At 52.8% G+C, this 21,070-nt stretch overlaps 1 protein-coding gene across 13 annotated transcripts in view; it reads right to left on the bottom strand.

The window, feature by feature from the left end:
- Positions 1–8,686: 8,686 nt before the first annotated feature.
- The window catches only part of CSMD1 (CUB and Sushi multiple domains 1), a 1,700,362-nt gene continuing 1,687,978 nt past the window's right edge, over positions 8,687–21,070 (bottom strand). For 11 of the 13 annotated variants that reach the window (XM_072950557.1, XM_072950544.1, XM_072950543.1 and 8 more), the window contains 5 exons: positions 19,233–19,394; positions 16,994–17,106; positions 16,155–16,242; positions 11,347–11,479; positions 8,687–8,913 (listed from right to left, as the gene is read on the bottom strand). In XM_072950557.1, the coding sequence (XP_072806658.1) occupies positions 8,754–8,913; positions 11,347–11,479; positions 16,155–16,242; positions 16,994–17,106; positions 19,233–19,394 (656 nt within the window). In that variant the 3' untranslated portion in view covers positions 8,687–8,753. Of the gene's footprint in view, positions 8,914–10,979; positions 11,062–11,346; positions 11,480–16,154; positions 16,243–16,993; positions 17,107–19,232; positions 19,395–21,070 lie in introns of those variants that run through there. The other 2 variants (XM_072950547.1, XM_072950554.1) reach the window with 2 other exon arrangements.

The following is a 21,070-nucleotide window of genomic DNA, read 5'->3' as shown; positions in this document are numbered from 1 at the left end:
CCTTATTCGCAATAGCTGAGATACAGAGACCGCTTGCACGTCCGCTGCCAGACGGCTGGGTGTACAGGATGAAGTATTACTCAGCTGTAAAAGAAGGGAACTCTGACAACGTGGTTGGACCTTGAGGACATTATGGTAAGTGAAGTCAGTCAAATGGAGAAAGACAAACACATATGATCTCATTTAATGCGTAATTGTAAGAAAAGGAAAACTCAGAGAGAGTATGATGGTGGTCGCTGGGGGTGGGGACACGGGACTGAGGAAATGTTCGAGGGGCACCAGGTTCCAGCTGCGGCGGGAACGAGCACTGGGCCCCGGCGTGCTGGGCGTCCCTTACTGGGAAGTCACTAAGCGTGTGGGTCGTAAATACTCTCAGCATGTGCAAAAAGCTAACAGTGCAAGGTGAAGGAGGTGTTCTCTCACCTTACCGTGGTAATCAGTTCAGAATGTGTATGTGTGTCAGGTTGTCATGTTGTGCACCTAAAACGCACACAGTCCTGTAGCAAATGTCAGTGACGCTGGACAATGTGTTACGTATGTACATGTGTGTCGCAGACACTGACCTCTTACTATTATTTCAGCTTTGTGCTGTAGCAACATGCTCCACCATTCTTCCTTTCACTCGCTCTGTAATAACCTCTGTTGTGACTGTGCAGTAAGTAACTCACTTAGCTGGACACCTGTGGATGGATAGTTATTTCTTATTATAAATTGGCCAGGCAGTTCCTTGTACAAATATCTTTGCACACGACTCTGTAGGTGATTGTAGCAGCCACAACAAGCTGTCTGCAAGAGCCACCCCCATCTTTGGGTCCACCTAAGGCTCTCAGTCTCCCTTAGCTGTTCCTTGTGGTCTCATGACTAAGTTTTCCCCAAAGGAGTGTGTGTGGTGGTGTTTTTCTTGCTGTTCTGCTCTGCAGAATCCCGCAGGCACGTCTCTCTATTCTGTTTCTCGTCTGGGAGGGGACCTCTGATGAACCGTCATCACCTGGGTCCCTGAATGACCGCCTGGGAGGTGGCCCACCTCACCAGCCTGGACACTTGCCCTGAGCTCCTGGTGCGTGAGAAACACACGTCTGGACGGAGCCGCAGCGTCTGGGGTCTGCTTGTTGCCCACCTTGGTCTAACCTAATTGGTGCACCTTTTTGAAAAATAGGTTTCATGGAATCATCCCTCAGAGAGAGGGCACTGATTTCGGTGCCCCAGAATAGTGTTTCTGAATTCTGAGTAGCTTCTGTCGCACACTAGATCCTCATCATGTCCGAGAATGGAGTGTGTTACCCCCAGTTTTACACGTGAGCCTGATTCTGGTTAGTGACATGTAACGCTTCCTGAGATCATGGAGCTAGTAGGGGCGCAGCTGGGATTTCAACCCCGCATTTTCAGGTCACCAACACCATTTCTGCACCGAAAGTAGGATGCTCTTTAGTTTGTTGTCTACATCCGTGAGTGTGCTACTGCTGTTTTATTTTATTCAGTAGTTTGTTGTATTTTATTTATTTTTGTGTTTAACCATTTATAAATATATGTGTGTGTGGATATTTATTTAGTACAGAGCTTGTGTTTAGTTTTCTTTCAGATTTATTTTTTAGGATTTGTTTTTGTCTGTCATGCTAACAGGCCAGAATGTATCAGCGTTACAAAGATTGTCAGTCCACATTCCCAAACATGCACGTGGGGACCGTGTCTGTTGCTCGTGGCCCCCCCGCTTTGGAAAGCAGGCTGATTGATTCTCCCCTAGTTGAGCTGGCTTACGACAGCACCTCTGTGTATTAACTTGCAGTTACTTCGCTGCCAGGCTGTTTTTGTCACATTCTGTTTGTTTCTGTCACACTCTGTTTAGGACAATAGACTCTTCACTTCCATGGGCAGTAGTTCATGCAGTTGCATTTCGTAAGTAGCATATGACTTTCTTACATAACTTGTTGTAATTTTACAGACATCACTAGCTAAATATTGCTTGGCTTTGAATGTTGCCTAAAAGTGTAAATACACATTAATTGATTTTTTAAAAAATTTTAGTGTGTACACAAAGTTTATACAAAGCTCTAAAGCTCGGGTCTTATTTTTATCTTTTTCAGATTTGTCACTAGAATCTATGCCTCAGACACAATAATAAAAGAAATAGACCCATCGTCCTGCCTGTAACTCGCAGCAAATGCGCAGGAAGGTGTGATCACTGCTTCTGAAGCTGACACGACAGCTGTAACAACATATGTTTACTTTTTCCATAAGCCGGTACATGCTCTCTGAGCGATAAAAGCCACGTGCAACATGTGTGAATGTTCACAGAGGCGCCCCCTGTCATAAGGCTTCCACCCTTCTTCTCCAGAACATCTGCTTAGGTCTTTTAAACACACACGCACGCCCTTTCAACAGAACAGTAAGAAGAGGTAACTTCGGTGTAAATCATTTTTCCCAATTAAACTTTATTTATATACATTCTGTCTCGGTAGGACACAACTGAATTACTTCTACGCTACTCATAAACAGATTTATCTAAATTAGTAAGTACATGAATTCATAAACTTATTTTTGTCTGTGTGTCCTTTTGTTTTAAAGCTCTGAATTAACAAAAAAGAGGAGGGTGGGCTGGGGGAGTAAAATCTACAATGAGAACGCGCAGCGATGCAGGACTGTGGAGGGAGTGAGACCTGGTCCTCACTGCTGGGAGGCCAAGAGCCTGGCTTCTGTTTAGAGGGGTCAGCTCGTGGGGGTGCTTTATTCTCAAAGGGGAAAATGCTTTAAAGTAACTTATCTTCCTCATTTTTGTTATCATCAAAATACAAATTGTAATTGGGGAATTTCTGACCTGTCCCCAAATGATGAATCCTAACGATGTGGGAAATTCCTATTGTCTGTTTTTCCAGCTTCCTTTGCATCTGTGGGAGGCTTGTGGCCTGATTTTGGGCAATGAGCTGGAAATGGAAGTTTGCTGGAGGCCGTGGGGGGAGATGAGGTTTTGTGAAATTGTTGGCTTTCTAGATACAAAAGAGTGTGGCTGGTGTCAGCTTTCTTTACTTTGCACATTTGGATTTCTTGCGTTAACAAGGTGTGATGGCTGGAACAATGGCAGCCAGTCTGCAGCCATGAGGGCAAGGACCAGCAGGTTGAGAGAAGCATGCCTTCCTTAGATGAGCCATTGATGAGTAACAGGGGTCAAGAAACATCACAGACCCTGTGAAACAGAAGACCTCAGAAACACAGGCGAGGCAGGCTCTAGGGATGCCCCGCAAAGCTGCATGGGCTTCCCAGTCTTTGTCCTCTGGCTGGTAACCACCTGCTGTCCCTGACTCTGTGGAACTGTAACAAAGTTACTTCCTCTGTGTTACTTGTTGAAATAATCATAGATGCCATTTGTCTGGGCCGGGGTAAAGGAAGCCACAGCCTCATCAGTGCAGAGAGGCTGGGATTTTAACCCTGGCGAGCACAGTGCTCTGGGGTGAGCAGCTCGCACCAGCGTCCCTGACTCTGGCCTGAGTCCCTTGTTCCCGTAACTGACAGAAGGAAGCGCATCCTCACACTCACGGGGACGGGAGGGGAAACGGGAGTAGGGTCGAGGGTGTGCGGTTCTGTCCCGTGGAGTGAATCAGCCCCGGGGCTCGCTGCCCATGGCCCGTGGGTGACAGCCCCGTGGGGCCCTGGACACCAGGCACACCAGCGACAGAGCCCCTGGTGGTCCTGCCAGCTGTGTGCTGCCCTTTCAACCCCGGTATCGCCAGCAGGCCAAGCCTCGCGGAGGGTCTCTTGTCGGCCTTGCGGGGCCTGAAGGTTGACAGAGCCATGGGGTGCTTCTGGTTGGCCACAGGTGCACAGAGGCCTGCATTCACCTGCTGGGTTTGGAGGAAAGTCGACAAGATGAGGTCTTAGCTGAGCCCTAGCCTCCCCCAACAACCATCCCTAGTCACCTGGAGACTCACACTGTGTCCATCCCGGACCCGAGCCCGCTGGCCACCATGGCAGTCTGAGTGCTGAGCCCCAAGGTGGGACCAGCCCAGCCCTGCAGAGGAACTTCCTGAATCTGCCCACTTGAAACTCCACCTGCTGAGTTCCCTGTGCTCCTCCCAGGTGCGGAGACGTGGAAGAGGAAAAAAACGGAATGTTTAGAAAGGTGTGGTGGCGCCCAGGACCAGAACAGCCCAGCGTCCAGGCGAGGGGTGGAAGGGGCAGAGAGGATGTCGGGCCGCCTGGGGGGTTCTGGCTGACCCCCTACCCGGGCTGACCGTCCTGGGGACAGCGTTCCCAGAGGGAGAAAAGGGGAGGCGGGCCCCGTTTCGCCAGCAGTGCCGTCCAGTGAGGTGGACGTTGCTCTTGTAGGCGCTTAGCCTCAGTCAAAAGCCCCTGCCCCCGTCTGAAAGTAATTCAGCCGAGACAAAGGGCAAGTCAGACTGTTCACTGTCATCACAACATGGACCACTGCTGCAAACCCCTCCTGCGTCACCGCGCCGTGCGTACCCCGCCGGCGAGGATGTGCGAAACTCACCGTCCTTCAGAAAGAGGGTCCAGCGCCCCTGGTTCGGAGTCAGCGGGTATTTGAGGACCTGCTCTGGGCAGGGTGCTCCGTCACATCCCAGGTACTAATTCAGAGGCGGATTTTCAAGTCCCAGGATTAATCTGCAGTCAATTTTCAAGATGCGTAGGTAGAGAGGTCAGTGAGGGGCAGAACTCTCCGGCGATTTCCGCGCGTTGGACGAGGACCCACAGGGAGTCGCCGCGCTCCCGGGTTCCACGGCAGGTGGCTCAGTATTCCTTGAGCGTATGTTGTGTGTGAGCAATTCTGGGGACATTAAAACTGGTAACAGGGGGTGTGGGTTTCTCCTGGAATTCTTAACGTGTAGTAATCGTTTACCAAATGAAACAAAAACTGTTTAGAGTTTAGAAAGACAGGAACATTTTAATTGCAGGGAAAGGGAGCGTTGATGACTCGATAATAATTTTTAGTGGAAAAAAAGAATGTTAAATCCAGAGGCCCCGCCCCCTCCCAGCCCGCGTCCCTCGCCCCCTCCCAGCCCCGCCCAGCCCACGACCCCCGCCCCCGTCAGCCCCGCCCAGCCCGCGACCCCCGCCCCCTCCCAGCCCCGCCCAGCCCGCGACCCCGGCCCACCTGGCTGGCTTCTCTGAACTGCTGCTCCGTGGCTTCTGAAAGGGAAGGAGAAACCCACTTTCTAGAGACTGTTCGCTGGCCTGTGGGCGGGCGGTCTGGAGCTGTGACTGCCACCCGGGGTCCTAATGTTTGGCCTCCAGCGGCACTTGCTGGTCCAGGAGACGCAGACGCCGAGCGGGATGTCAGAACTTCGTTACTTGAGGCCACGCTGGGGCTTTGTGTTTATTATCGGTGGTTTTTATTTTGTAATAACCTGACTCTCAGGAAAATCAGCGTATCGTTCTGTTTAACTGCTGGGCGTTCGGCCTGACGGCCGCTCAGGACGAGGAGACGGCCCGTTTTCTCCCAGCCCCGGGCGGCTGGGGCGGTGATTGCTGCAGGCGCGAGCCCTGAGCTGCTGCTCGCGTGTCATTTTCAGTGTTGTGAAGGTTTACAGGAAGAGCTCCCAATTTTTTTTAATCATAAAAATATAGGCTTGGTTTTGGTTTAGGGGGCAGAAAGCTCACTGATTTTAAGGCAAACCGCCGAGAAGCGTTGCCAGCGTCCGCGTGCTGGCCCCTGCCGCAGCCCCGGGGGGCGCCGTGCGGCAGGGCGCCCCTCCTCGCACGTGGGGAGCTCCTTGCTCACGCTCTCCCTCCGCCCTCCCCTTCCAGAGACTCACGTGCACGCGCGCAAACGAAAATAAATTCACACCGAAAAGTAGAAATCTAAAATTAAATATTTAATTAGAACTCTGATTCGCTTTAAAGATAGGTGGCATTATATTACACTCTGTATAATTTTTTTTTGACAAAAAAAGATACTGTTCATTTTAACAGGTCACTTTAATATTAATACATGTGTGATAGGATCAGAACTGAGAGTCAGCTAGAGCGTACATTGTACATTATTGGGAAAATTACAGTTTTGTAAAAACATTTATTTTTTTAACAATTTACCTACATTAATCAAAAAATTACAGCGTATTTAATAATTTTACAAATTCTTCATAAAAAATATATCTCTGTACAAAAAGGTCGTTTGCACCTACTTGGGGTCAGCAGCATGTGGTGAGACGGCGAGACAGACGGATGGGGGTGACCATGGGTTTCCTGATCGTAATGCAGCCTTCTGTTCCCCTTTGTTTATAGTAGCTTTTTTGTGTGGTTGTTTACAAAATATTTTACAGAAGAAAAAAATTATTGCAGCTAGCCTGAAGAAAGGCAAGGTGTGTGGGGACAAGCAGCAGTTTGCACAGCTCTGAAGCACATGACCTGTGGCGGGGCCCATCGCTCCACGTCCCGCGGCTCCCGGACGGGTCCTCCGGCCCGGCTCAGCAAGCGCTCGCGGGTCCGGTCACACCGCACACACCCCGGGGAGGAACTAGGCAGGGCTCTCACAGGGGTTCATGAAGTCGGTTGTTTTTTTAGTAACATGCTCCAAACTGGCAACCAAGGACGCTCTGACTCTGCACGCGGAGGAGGAGAACCGTGTCTAGTCTGGTATGTGGCTTCTCGTGTGGTGTGCGTCCTGTCACTTCAGGACTCGGCAACGTCGCTGACCAGCAGGCGGGTCAGGGATGTGGAGAGAGACATTGATTCAGACTCTGAGTCAGCGTTTTGCACCTAGTTTGAGAGTCTCAAACCGAGTATGTACACTCTGTGTCTATTTACACGTGGGAATGTATGTGTATGTACACCTGGGACGTCTAGAACCCTGTCTCCCTGCGCACAGCGACGCTCACTCCCCGCCGTCTCCCTGGGTCCCCACCCCCGAGGGTGTCAGGAGCGGGCTCGGCGGCTCCATCTCGTCTGGGAGGAAAAGCCTCGGAGGGCCTCCCGGCTGCGGAGCAGAGCTCGGCCGCGTTGCCAGGTTGGCCGGAGCGGCCTGCGCAGCGAACTCGGCGTCGGACAGCGGAGTTCAGTCCTGGGCGATCGCAAAGGCCAGGGAGGGGCGGGGGGCGCCAGCCAGGCGCCCCGACGGCGTCCGCCCCTCAGCCAGGCCGCAGGACGGCGGGCGCCCGGCAGGTCAGAGCGACTGACACGTTCCGACCCAAGCTCTGGAAGGAACGAGCTCTTACAATTTTTCTTTTTTTTTTCCATTTTCACTTTTGAAGTCCGGCATCGAGACATGCACCAGAGGACACGCACACCAGTCGTAACGGTAGGTGTGACGCGCCCCAAAGGCGACAGAGCCTCACTACGCCGGCAGGGGATGCGGGGAGGGGCATTTCCAGTAAGTGGAGTATGTTCTTAAAACCCAAACAATAAAATAAGCTTCGTCTTTTCAAAATGTTTTTATCAAACGGTTGTAAATAAAAATAAACATGATCTTCACCCTGACTTTGTTACATAGACATTCTCACTGCCATGCCTTCTACTTCATGTTGTGATTTTATCCACATGGGGGAATCATACCTATTTTGTTTATACTGAAACGCAGGTTTACCTGTGGTGAATTTTAAGCTGGAAAAAATCACTGGCATTTTCTTTCCACCTGGAATAATAAAGCATGAAACAGAAGACAAAGTAACATGAAATAAGTCATCAGAAAGAAGAGTGGGTGTAACTCTTCTCTGCCTCCCAAGGAACACTTGATATTTGGATCCTGAACAATTTCCACCGAGTTCAGGGCCTCCTGTGGTCACTGCCCTTTGATGCAACACCGGAGAGTGACCGCATGGCAAGAGACACAAACGTCACAATGCGGAAGGGAAGACTGTGTCGTGAGCCGGAACCCACAGGCCGTGAGCTACCTAAAATAAATTACTATTCACATCTGTACAGGGCAGAGAGGAATGGCTGCAGACCACCCGCGAGGAAGCAGTGTCATGTCGACAGGCGAGGGCGACGACAGGAAGAAAGGAAATACGTGGGAAATAAAAAGGCCTCTTTTTTCCTCCTTGGACGTCTTCCGTGAATACAGCACATCTCTGTAGCTACAAGAAGCAGTAACAAAATAAATCTCTTCAATACCATTTTTTCCTTTGAAAACCTGTGCCATATCTGGGGTTTTCCCCTTTTTTTCTAGCCCGCCAGCTGGACTGCAGTGGGATGCGTAGCTGGACAGCGTGTGAGGGAGCTTATGTACAACGCGTACTGTGTATAAACCCCGGGTGAACAGTTTATTTTGTTTATCAGAATCTTAGTCATTCGTAACACACTAGTGCAAAAAATTGTGCATCAAAAATTCTGCAGTGGGACAGCTGACCGGGAGACGTGCCGACGGCCGCAGGAGTGGACGCTGAGCTGAGCTGCGAATCCCTGGAAGCTGGTCCGGTCCTGGGAGGGCAGAGTGAAGCGGCTGGAGGTGTGCGCGCCTGCCAGGAAGCTGTCTTCTCGAGAGCGCTTTTCGTTTTCTGGAGTACTTGTATTCATGGGGATTAAAAAAAGAAAGAAAGCAACCAAGCCCACGACGTGGCGCTGCCACTCCGCCCCGTGCCCGGAGGCTGCGTGGAAAGGCGTCGCAGCCCCGCAGGAGGAGGGCCGGGCGCGGGTCCCGGTGGGCGCGGCCTGGCCTGGAGCGGCCACCTCCGGAGGGCAGGCCCCGCGGCTCCCGGGCGCGCGGGCGGCTCCGGGCCCGTCGGGGATGGGGGGGGCGGGTCTGCGGCACCGAGGGTCACTGCTTGTCCGTCCGAGGTATGGCTGTGAGGCGGCCCGGGCCCTGAGGGCTATACCACTGTGCACACTGTGTTCAGAGTCGTGTCGAAGCGCACGGCCTTCGCCTCGGTGGGTTTCAAGTTCGTGTCGTACATGGGGTTCTCGAAGGAGGCCTGCCCGTTGCTGCTCTCGTGCCCCGCGTAGCCGTTGTACTGAACCTTCGGCCTGGTTCTGCAGGAAGAGGGAGAAGCCTGTCAGGAGCCCAACCTCGGGACCGGGGACCGCCCGCGTACCCGGGCCCGGCCGCGGCAGTGACCCCGGGCGGCGCGGACGGCGGGCAGGGGCACTTCCCCGCTCGCAGAGTCTGGGGTTTGCCTTGGTGGCTGGGTTCATCAAGAGGGTCTCAGAACTGAAGCGTCTCCACGCTCAGACTCATCTGATTCCTGCTGAGACTCCTGGCCAAGCGGGAGCCCCAGCACCAGGTCCCAGAGGAAGCGTGGTGTTTTCGGGTCACACATAGTGACAACTCCTGAGGGACCGTCTCTGACTTGGGGGTTTAGGGGCCAGTGTGGTTTGCTCCCTGCAGGGCAGGTGAGGACCACGGAGGAAAGGACCCATGACATGCTGGTGACCAGGCACGGGTTCCTCGCTTCTGCAAAACCCCCGCGTCCCTCCCGGCCCAGAAGCGGAGAATCCAGGGTCCCACAGGTCGGAAATCCTGGGGGCCTGATGGCCGGGGACAGACACGACCTGGGCCGCCTCACTGCCTGCCCGCAGTCTCAGTGTGGAGTGATATTGGGAGTCACATTGAGGTTCGGTTCCCACCAGCCCACAGTACAAGTCAGATTCATATAAAAACAGGTGACATCTCCCTCCCGCTGGGTCGTGTAGTCTGCGACCTGTTTCTGAGCGTTACCGTCATCGAGGACCTAGTGCCGGACGTTTATGGAGTTTCTAAGGTTCGGACGACAGCTGCGGTGTGTGTTGAATACTCCCCTAATGCTATGCTATCCTCAAGTTAAGATGAAATCAGAAGTAGTGTTTAATTTCTGCGCAAGTATGTATCATTGTGTGGGCCTGTCTTTTCCAAGCATAAGAGGTGCTGAAATGGCTTTCTCGGAGGCTCATACAAAGGCCTGCATCGCTGGGAGGAACTGGCCGACGTGCGGGAGGCCACCCAGCTCAGGCCGGTCAGAGGAAGCCCCGGGAGGCTGCCCGAGGGGGGCTGCCCACTCGGTGAGTGTGAAAAGACGGGAAATAATTTTCATGGACACATCTTTTCCTTGGGGTTACGCTGGATGCCAATAAAAAGCAAGAGTGAATATGTGGGAGTTATAAAGTCCTGCTTTATGTGTCTCCGTAAGGCTATTACGTTTCCTAGAGAAACTTGTGAAGAAGATAGATTTTTAATTTATGTTAAGTGAAGGATTTGTATTGTCAGAAGAGAAGCACCTCCAGTAGGCGTTTTATTGGACAAGGTGGTGGGGTGTGTTTCCGCACTGACTGTACCTTTAAATAGCTCTGAGCTGGAACTCGAGGACAAGGCTCACCACACTTGTGTGCACAGGCTATTTCTTCTCCAAAGTGGAAATAATAATACAGATTGCCAGCCTTTAACTTTGTAAATATTATCTGAGACTCCTTTCACTGGGTTACGGTTTTACAGCAAGAATGTTACCAATCACAGGGGGATGAGGACATCCTTGCACAAGGCTGATCCAATATAATTTTGAAATAACATTCTTACTATCTTATGTTTCAAAACAAAGTATTAGAAAGTGCATTTTTTTATGCTATTCCTTGAGTCATTTAGAAAAATCCCAAACATCCTCACACCAGCTTTTTAAAACCAGGATTAAGTAGGAATATCTGTTATATAAATAAATACAGACACATTAGCATTCCTTAATCTTATCACAGGGAATCAGATTTTTAAGTTATTCGCAGATGCTACTAGTCCAGACGGGACTTTAGAGCAGTTTGCCACATGCCAGCTTTCTCCCGGCAGTGCTTATCCACAATGTCTGAAGATTTAGCATTCCTCCCAAAATCTGGTTTTGCTTTTTTTTTCCCGTGGCATCCATGCAACTGCAAAGAAAGAATCAATCTCATTAACATTGTTTCTCCCCCGTTTTGACATTTTCCAGTTAGTAGGGATGTGCCAGTTAATAGATACTTGGAGCACTTTCTCGAGAGGTGGACTATGACGCGACGTTGCTCAGTACGTAGCAAGAACTCAGTTTGTATTTGTTGAAGGAAGGAATAAAGCAACAACTTATAAACCATCGATTCGTGGGGCTGCACGGCCTCAGGGACGGTCTCTGCAGTCCCGCTGGAGGGGAGGTGCCATCTCAGTGTCCCTGAGAGCTGGTCGTGGAGCTCGAAAGTAAAAGTAAAATCATTCATCTCATCTTTAACTGAACGTGACACATAGCACGTTATGTCTTAATCCATTGATTTATCCTTTTAAACAGTTTTTTACTCAAAGTTATCTCACTGGAAAAGGATGGTAAATAAAGAAACCACAGTGAGACATGGCCGTAGGGGCATCCCTAATGCAGGACAGATCGTGCACAGAGCATAGACCTGTGAGCGCAGTGTTGGCGCGTTCCCGGCACCGGATCCATGCCCGCCGCACACCCACAGGCGGCGCTCCTGCCCTACCTGTGTTTGTAGAGGTAAAAGGCCACCCCTGACAAAATGAGCGCGAAGAACGGGACCAGGATGGCGGCCGCAACAGAGCCGCTGCTGGCTCCGCGGTGGTGGTTCGAAGGATCTTGATCAGAGCTCAGGGGATCTGGAAAAGAAAAGGCATATTTAATTTGCGGACATTGTACAATGAAACATTTAAAATATTTAGATAGCTTTTAAAATAAAATTTTAAAAATTAAAAATTCCTCCATTTCCACATAAAACCTTAGAAACACTGTGACTTGTCATTTGCTTCAGTTGCTGCGGGACTGGGACGCTCCCACCACCGCAGGTCTGACACTAACGTACTTCCTCGTGGACGCTGCCTCTCTGTAAATTAACCACCAGTTTTTGTGGTCCTTCCATGTCAGCACATGAGTCACGTTTCACGTCTCATTTTCAGATGCATTAATTCATCAGCTGCTGGGCGAGGGGAACCTGCCAGAGACTCGTTCTCCTAAACTCAGCCTCCGGGTGACAGGCACTTGAGCAGAATCAAGCCAACGGGAGGCCCCTTCCCGGGCACTGAAGGTGGAGTGGGCAAGGCGGAGCCTCCTGACATGGTTTGGACCTGGTTCCCGTGGCTGTGCTGGTGCTGGAGGCTTGGGGACAACCTTGAGTGCTCCCCAGGGGTCAGCCCAGTCCGGCGTGGCTATGCCCGGCCGCCCGGGAGAACCACATCAGTAGGTGTGCGGTGACAGTCTCAACTGCTGGGAACGAGGCTGGCCTGAGGCGGAAGCGCCCGGGGGCCCGTGTTTCCTAGAGTCAGCGCCTTCGTGGCAGGGCCATCCCGGCCAGCTCTCCTCTGGAACCCCCAGTGCCTGCAGGGGAACCTGGGACACAGCAGGCGCTCGGTGTGCATTTGGGAAATGAAGAAACGGTGCTGCGTTTGTAGAGGCCAACACCCGCTGGTTTCCACTAAGTCACCGCAGCTCACGCTCCAGGTTTTTGTGCCTCTCTCTGCCTCAGTCCAGCAAATCTGCTTGAATTGACCGAAGCTACTTTCTGTTACCTGCAAACGAGACTGTGTACTTTGGCCATCGCAGATATCAGACTTCCAATTAATAAGCTCCTGGAAAACCGACGTGTGACCTCAAGTCACAACACAGGGCAGCAAACAAGGAGGCCTTTGTGGATTGTACTGCCGACCGGACTCTGAAGCTGTGACGCTGTCTGGGGCACCTGGTTAATTTCAGTAACTCGTATTGTAATGGCTTAAAGGGTAATACAGGCACATAGTTAATTAAAATGGCAAAGGTGGACATGAAAATAAATACTATAAAGACGGTTGGAAATAAAGGGTCTACTCTTTATGGTAAACGGCGTTTTGTTTTTGTTTTATTTTCATGTCCATCCAACAATATAATGTCAGTATATGTGACTCTCTTCCCTTCTCTCCTAAAATACAGGGATACTGTTAATACCTTTTTGTATTTTGCTCTTCAAGCTTAACCACGCGCACCTGTGGGTTTCTCCCACCCACACGTGTGAATCAGATCTCGTTTGTTTAGGTGTGCGGCATCCTGTTAACTGAATTCATCCAGCCAGCCAGCTTTCACAGGACGTTCAGGCCGCTTCTAGTCCTTTCCTGTAATACTGCCGTGAACCTCTTTTTCTACAGCAGTACATCAGCAGGAGCCGAAATATTTGGGATAAATTCTAAGTAGAATTATTGCCTAACAGAACATGTAACCTGCAGTGTTGCTAAAATCTTACCTAATTGGTGTGCAGATTTCATTCCAACCACTGTGTGAGGAGGGCCATCACAGCCCCAGGACAGCCGTCTGGTCTCTAAGTGCCCCCTCGGCCCCCTCCTGAGGCGCCACCACCTCCCTTGCGTCCTTGTCTCCCTTGCGCTTCTTTACTTAAGAGGGGAGGTGAGCATCTTTTCATGTGTTGTAGGCCGGGCCATTCAGTTTTTTCTAAAGAGCGTTATTGAAAGGAGTTCACATTCCATAGAATTCGCCCTTCCAGTGCCTACATACAACTCAAGGCTTTTAAACTATTGCAAAATGTGTGTTTGCTGCCGCAGTGACCCCCACAGTCTACCAGAGGGCGTGCTGTCATCCCAGAAGAAGCCAGCGCCCTCGGCGCCCCCTCCTCCCCTCCCCTCCCCAGCTGCCAGCTTGACCAAGGCGGCCACTCTCTGTCTGCACCGATCTGCCTGTTGGGGGTGTTTCACATAAATGTGATCACACAACACGTGGTTCTGGTGCATGGCTTCTCTCAGCGTGACGGAGCTGCTGACTCTGGCAGTGACTCTGTTCTGACCACTCGATGGCTGACTGGAAGACCGTCCGCCGCCACAGCGGGCCACTCGTAGGCTCCCATCCGCCAGTGATGAGCATTCCCACTTCGCTGCCCCCTGCCTCCACTTGCTGCGTGTGTCTGTGAGCACAGCCGTCCTGCTGGGTGTCGGGCGGCTCTGGTCTGCGTTTCCCTAATGATTAAGGATGAATGAGGCTGAACGTCTTTTCATTTGCTCACTGGTCTCTGTGTGCCTTTGGAGGGGTGTCTGTGCAGATCACTTGCCAGTGTCTTCGCTTATTTGCCTGCGTGTTATTGAGCCATGAGAGTTTATATTTTCTGGGTACAGGACCCTTGTTAAGATGCGTGATTTGCAGATTTTTCTCCCATTCTGATTGTGTGTAGGGGAGACGGGCTTCAGCTGGGATGGGAAAAAGTTTAATGTTCAGTTTCTTACACAAGTTTTTGCATTAGGGTTGCCTTTCAAATCAACTTGGTTTAGTATCCGTTTAATGATAATCACTTTTTTCCAGTTTATGTACTGGCTGGAGACAATTAAGAGGTTGCTTATCTTTACCCATTAAAAACAAAACGTCGCCGTAGCGCTCAGATGAATGGCGGTTGTTGAAGCATTACTTAAACGCAGGCTTTTCTCATTAGTTGAATGGGACACTTGCCTGTGACTCAGGCTACTTTGTGAGGCAAATTGTTTTTTCTGACACTAAGCTCATCATCACACAAGAAGGAAGATTACTTGTTCCAGCAAGTTGTCACTGTGTTGGATTATAAAGAAGTGGGGCAACGCAAACAAGTCTGCAACAGCAAAGTGGTGTCCGGCCGGGCTCGCGGGGGCACCTCAGACCCCTGCAGAGCTTCTTACACGCTCACTGGGGTGTCCTCAGACAAAACTGCTAGAGCGTGTGCCCCGGGGAGGAGGGAGGGGGACAACCTCAGAGCCAGTGGACACGACCCACCGCGGGTGTTGGCCCAGTGCCTCTCATTCTCTCATTTCCTCAGAGTAACACAGCCCCGCTTAAAGCGTCAGCTCAGCCACTGCTGCCATTATAATTTAAAAGCTCCTCTATTTAAAAGCACTCTATTTGGAAAAGTGGATTTAGAGTTTTTTATGATTACTTACTCGTTTTGGTCGGGTTTTTGTTTGTTTTTGTTTTTTTAGTTTGATAACAAACAGGTTGGTATATATTTCCTCGGGAACCCCTCAGGAGCTGGAGCAAGTCTTTGAAACGAGTTCATTGGTGACAGTCACACCAACGTTACACTTGTGTTCCTCTGGAAGGCTCCTCTGGCATCAAAGCCTGCACAGTGCGTCCTCTCTCTAGAGCCGGCATGTCAGTGGCAGCCCGTCAGTGAAGGACAGAGTGGCTGACACCATCCCGGGGACGCGTGGAGCTGGTCTTCTCACCACAGACGCGCCTCCTGCCTGTGCCAGCAGCCACGAGGCTGAAGGCTCGCCTGTGCAAAGACCTTTAGCCCAAAGCAGAGGCTCGTATTGTGTCTAAATCTTTATAACAACCAGGAGCTGACTTCTCCCCCGAGATTCCCAGGGAAGAAACAGGCTCGAGAACATTGCAGCTCATCTCAGACTATCCAGCCAGCAAGCAGGTGAGGGGAGGGTCGTGTCCCATGAATTTTCTCATGCGCTTTCTTGTCTAGTTCCTAAGCCAAAAACCAAGCACCTGAGACAGACAGAAAGAAGGAAGACGTATCTGTCCGTCTGTCTGTCCACAGCAGACTTTTTTCTCACATAAAAGTCGTGAGCACCTTTGCACGTCAATGTGTGGTCTCCGTTCCTTTAATGAAATAGACTGCGGCTGTCCTCTGCTGAGTGTAACACACTGCAGGCAGTTATTCACGGAAGCAGTTCCTGTTTGAGGGATGTGTAAGATACAGTTTACTTCTAACTTCAGCTGTTAGAAACAGTCCTGCTTTAGACATACCTGAATAGGCAAAACACAGTGGTCACACTTGTCTGAGTAAAAATTTTAGAGACAGAATTGTGGATGAAAGCAATTGCCAAACTGTGTACGTTTATTCAGACAGCCACCGAACATGAGCAGCCAGGCGCTGACGTCTACCGCGCACCCAACGTCACGTGGAGGGAACTCTGCCGTCCCCACAGCTGAACGCGACTTGTCCTTGACGTCACAGCACGTACTTCTGAAGCTGAAGATCTTTTCACGGTTGGTTGGCCGTTTTTAACCACTCTTAGGGTCAAGGAGTTTGTTTATTATTTAACTGAGTTTCGTCTTTGCCTTTTCTCCCTGTTTGAAAATACGTCTTTGCACAGCAAGGGTGTGAGTTCTGCGTCTGGCGTATTTACTGCTCTTATCCCAGGTGAGATGGTCTGTTCTGCTTTTTAAAAGCAGGTTTTTTTTTTTTATCCAGTTGTAAAACACATGAGTCTTTCCCATTATTTTTGTTTCTGTTTCTTTCAGTCATGTCATCACTTCTCAGCTTAATCACCTGAAGGCCAACCTGATACCTGCTTTATTCAGCAACACCAGAGCAATTACCTTGCCTCTCCAGCTTGAACTTGCCGAAGTCTCTTCCGTGTATGTCACCTTGAAAAGTGAATCCTCCTCTTTCAAGGCCCGACGATACCTGACACGCACGGAAAGGAAGAAGACAGTGCGTTGCAAGGATGAAGCTCCATCTCTCCCTTAGCATAACGTAATTATTATTCCTCCAAATTCAGGTACTCAGGCTAATTTTAATTTGTCATTCCTTTGAGTGACCCATTTAGGGTTAAAAATGGTAAAATACAGACATTAACTCTATAAATTCTCATTCTCTCATTCTGATCTCAAACCAGTAGTAGATTTTACAGCCTACTGGTAGGGTGCCTGTCCTTTGTAAAGGGGGACACACAAATGAAACACACCCCCCACAGCGCCCGCACTGTGTAAAACTCACTTTAGGTCAAACTACTGTCTCCTGCACGTCACGGGAGGCTGTTCATCCTCGAGTTAGGTCACGCGTCAGAGCACAAGGCCCCGGTTAACTTGCCAAGGAGACTGAGAGGAGGGCACCTTAAATCTCTATCTGGGAGTCTGTTTTTTAGGACTTTGAGGGTGGCTGCCAGTGGCCGCGGGGAGGTTAGGCCACCACCCTTCCGTGGAACGTGGTCTGGATCTAAGATCCCTCTGTCTCTGCGGGCACAGCCCACGGCTCGTGGCCCGGTTCCTTCTCCTTTCAGAGACGAGGCCCCTTCCCTGCTGAAAGGCGGGGGGCGGCCGCGCCGCCGGGGGGAGCAGCTGCAGGGCGCTCACGGGGCAGGCGGGCTGGGGCCTCAGGGGGTTCCCCACGGTGACAGGGAACCCCGGCTTGGCGCGGCCCCACACCGAGTACTTACGTAGCCGTCGAGTCCCCAGTTGTCGTTTTCAAAGTTGCTGACAAAAATGTCCACCGGGCCTTTGATGTGAAACGCTTTCAGCAGCAAGTGGGCCTCCTCCTTCTTGTAAACGCCTGGGAAAGAGGGGCCGGTTACCCACCCGGCGGCGCCCCCGTCAGCGCTGCAGGCGCCGCGCCCGGGGTCCTGGGACGCGGTCGGAGGTGACCACGCCATGCACGGCAGGGGCACGCTTGTACTTGTGAACTTTGGCCTCAGAGCTTCCTGTCCCTCACAATCGCTTGCTGAGGCCCCTGTCTGCTTCGCTAAACCCCGCATCTGTGTCCCAGCACGCGTTCAGGCGTATCCCTGTTTCAAACCTAGCGTTTCATTCACACCTGACTCACTGCTGGGGACGGAAGAACGCAGCAGAGAGCGACCCCACCCCGGGGATGAAGAGGCACCGGCCGCTGCGGACGCGGCCGACGAGCCACAAGGGCGGCGCCTCTCGGCGGCGGGCGCTCCGGGAGCCCAAGGCGCCGGCTTCCGCCCGGAGGCAGCCCTGCGGAAAGCCGCGCGGAGGGCGGGCACGAAAGCGTCGCAGAGCTTCCGCGCCTCGAAGTCAGCGCGCTGGAAACGGGCCGTAGCTGCGCCCGGACCGGCTGCTCCCCGTGCGGACGAGCCGCGCCCGGGACGGCGAGGGGGGCCCGCCCGGCCGCCCGGAGGGCGCGGGAACCGGCAGGCGCGCGCTGACGCTGCGCGGCCGGTGACGCCCTGGGCCCCGCGCAGAGGGGCGGCCCGGGGGAGGCGCCGTCGGCGTCGGGGACGCCGCCGCCTCCCGCAGCTCACGTCAGGGGGCGAGTCTGACGCCTCAGCGGCGTCTCCGCTCCGGTCGCGGGGGGAGGAGGGGCCCTCGCAGGAGGGTCCGGCTGCCGAGAAGGCCGCCTCCGGCGCGGAGGCCGGGCCACCGCCAGAGCCGCGCCGCGGCCCGTCGGACCCCCACTTCTGCAGGCTGTCGTGAGGGCTGACCAGATCCTCGTCCAACGCCGCTCGTGGGGGTTCGGCCACGGCCCACAGAACGCGGGCCCCGGCGGGCGTCCGCGAGCGCCGCCCCCTCCTGCCTGCCCGCGCCGGGTCCGAGCCCACAGCCCGCGCCCCCGCACCTGAACCAGAGGCTGCGCGGCGCCGGCCCACGGGGCCCGCCGCGCCCAAACCGCAGCGGAGCCTTTCCTTTGGGAGGAAAAACCTCCAGACTCCACGAGGAGAAACATTCTCCAGTGGAGCTGGGTGAGACCAAGAAACCTGAGTGTCTGACGGAGTCTCAGTTCATGCTGACGCGTGACTGGCCGTGCGCAGCGGGCCTGAGCCCCGCGCGCCGCCCCGGGGCCCCGGGGCGTGAGTCGGCGGCGCGCACCTGCTGGCCGTCTGCGAGTAGGAATGGCTTTGCCTTTCCCAAATCCAGACTATGTGCAGCGTGTTTACATGTTTCTGTGTGTCTGGTAATTAGAGAGAATGTGGGTGCCATCCGGGGGCCCTTGGCGTTCAGAACCAGGGCCGGGGCTCGAGGATAACTCAGGAGTCAGTCTGTGAGGACACGTGGTCGCAGGAAGCGCGGTCACCGAAAAACACACAGAGGCGCTGGGCCTGTCAGGGAGGCGAGTCCGTCCGTCTGGCTGGCTGGCTCTGGGCTCAGGACTCCAGCTGCTGAGCTCACATCCCCTCTGCTGCCCCCGAGGAAGGACCCCCAATTCCCCTGGGCGCGCCTTTGTTAATCAGTAAAAGCTTGTTTAATAACATTTGCGTCACAAGATTGGTATAAGAATGAAAAGGACAATATATACAAAGCACTTAAAAGAGTGTCTGGCATGTAAATCAGAGCTGTTTTTTTTTTTAACTGAGATATGCTCCCCCCCAAAAAACCCCAGAAAACTCACCAAGAGCAAATGAGTTTAAAGAGAGAGAGAGGGGCTGTCAAAGAAGGAATCTTGGAGACACGCACATCTGGGCAGAAACCTCACGTCTTTGACGTAGTAAGTTCTGCGCGTGATCTTGAGGAAATTAAGCTACTATTCTGTGCTGGTTTTGTGATCTTTAAAATGAGGAAGCAGCACCGGCCCGCTGGGGCCACTGAGACACCCGTGAGGCGCGGCGGACGCGGAGCCAGGGCCACGCCGACACGCATGAGCACGCGGCGGCTCCCCTCCCGCATCAGACGGGGCGGCGCTGCGCACGCCCTGCCTCCAGCGAAGCTCATCGGGCCTACCTGTCAGCTTCAGCTCCCCCTGGGAGGCGTCAGCGAAGGTCGCGTTCACCTTGCTGCTCGTTGCATTGAACCAGTCGACAGTCAGGGTGGCAGGCTGCCTCTTCCCCAAATATTCGTAATAGCCCTTCCACACGGAATGGACGAAAAACACGTCTGAGGGAACTGTCGGGGGAGAAGACGGGCACGCGTCAGCACAGGCAGAAGAACGGCGTCAGACACTTCAAAGCACGGGAGGTCGGTGCTGCTCAGTGAGACGGCGGAAGGGGGCGCGACGACGACCCTGGCGCCCCGGCGGCAGAGCAGTGTGAAGGCGGACGAGCCGGGCGGGGCCCCTGCGAGGCGCCGCGCGGCTGCTACCCGGCGGAGACACCCGGATGCCCGCGCCTGCGTGTTCTAGCCGGCCTGCCCGGGCCAGGCGCGGTGCGTCACGCTCCTGGCCGTAGGGTTTGCCTTGCTTCGTAAGAGACGTGTTAAACTGGCCTGGGAAGTCGCCGCTGACGCTTCACTTAATGTCTGAGCCCACCCGCTCCCTGGAGGACTCCGGCCGCGCAGAAGCGCCCACACTGGCTGCCTGTCAGGAGCCTTCTGCCCGCGGCCCGCGCAGACCCAGCGCAGGAGACGGAGGGGCTGCTCCTCAGGGGCCTCCTCTCCTGAGCTGAGCCCGTCCCCCCGCAGCCACGCCCCTCTAGTCTCGTCTTGTGAGGCACAGCCCAGTAGCGGCGAAAGTTAGGTTAAATGCTGCCAACTGGCATCTTTTAAATCAGAAGTAAAGGGCAGAAAGGCTTCTGACAACACTGCACTTTATCCCAGACAGGAACTCTTGCAAAGATGACTGAGACACGCTCTCATTTTCACTGGGTACAAAAAAAATTGAGCTCGTTTTTCACATTTCTGCTAATAAATACATAGAAAATCCTGCCTTTTTTTTTTTTTTTACAATATTGATATAAACTTTTGCAGGGTAATCGGTGCACATGGTCTGCACCAGCGATTCCACCAAGTTCCTCTTGCTCTTCACCTCATGACGTGTGTGAACTGTTTACGCAGAGGAGACCGGCTCTGAGGAGGATCGGTCAGAACGTGTTTGACATCCTGGGTAGAAATGCAAACATAATATGTCTCCCTGAATGTATTTTCAGCGAATCCACTCACAGCAACAAACGGTAAAGACTTGTTTATGCTTCTCTTCTCAGTCCGGTTGGACGTTTCCCTGTCTTCCCAGACAGGCTAAGTCTATCCCCAGTGCTGGGAGATTAAAGAACAGAGGGCCGTCGCTTCTGTGGCTTTCAGGGGACCCCACTTCCTAATAGTAATACTTCTAAACATTAAATAAGTTTGAAAGGGAGATACCAAGACAGGCCAGTAACACATTTGCCCATTGACAGCTGACACAGAACCCCCCCACCCATTGTCAGAGCATCTCAGGGACCACTTTTAATCTGTGAGCCTGAAATGCCTCGTCCTCCTTTCCTAAAACAAACAGCCCCTAAAATCGCATCAAGGCGGTCGTCCCCAGTCAGAACGCACATGCTCAGCTGGGGCTATGGATGCACTTGTTCCTGCACTCCGGTTACGCTGGTGGCTGTACCACGAAGGGGTTTGTGCCTGGCGGGGCAGGGAGGCGGGTACGTCAGTGTCTGCGAAGGGGCTGGTGTGTTCAGCTGTGACCACCAGGAACGTGGAAGATGATGATTTGGGGTCCTTGTCCTCTGGCCTGTTGCTATAGTTTGCAGTAGAGGGTAACAGCCAGAAGTGGAGGTGTGCTAGCCTGTGCCCCCTTCACAAAGACCCACATTTAATTAGCACTTCCCTTCAGAGAGGACGAGGGGAGGTGTATG

Source organism: Vicugna pacos, chromosome 26 (assembly GCF_048564905.1).
Source record: "Vicugna pacos chromosome 26, VicPac4, whole genome shotgun sequence".
Classification (NCBI taxonomy): Eukaryota; Metazoa; Chordata; class Mammalia; order Artiodactyla; family Camelidae; genus Vicugna; species Vicugna pacos.
This window is presented reverse-complemented; position numbering and strand designations above follow the sequence as displayed.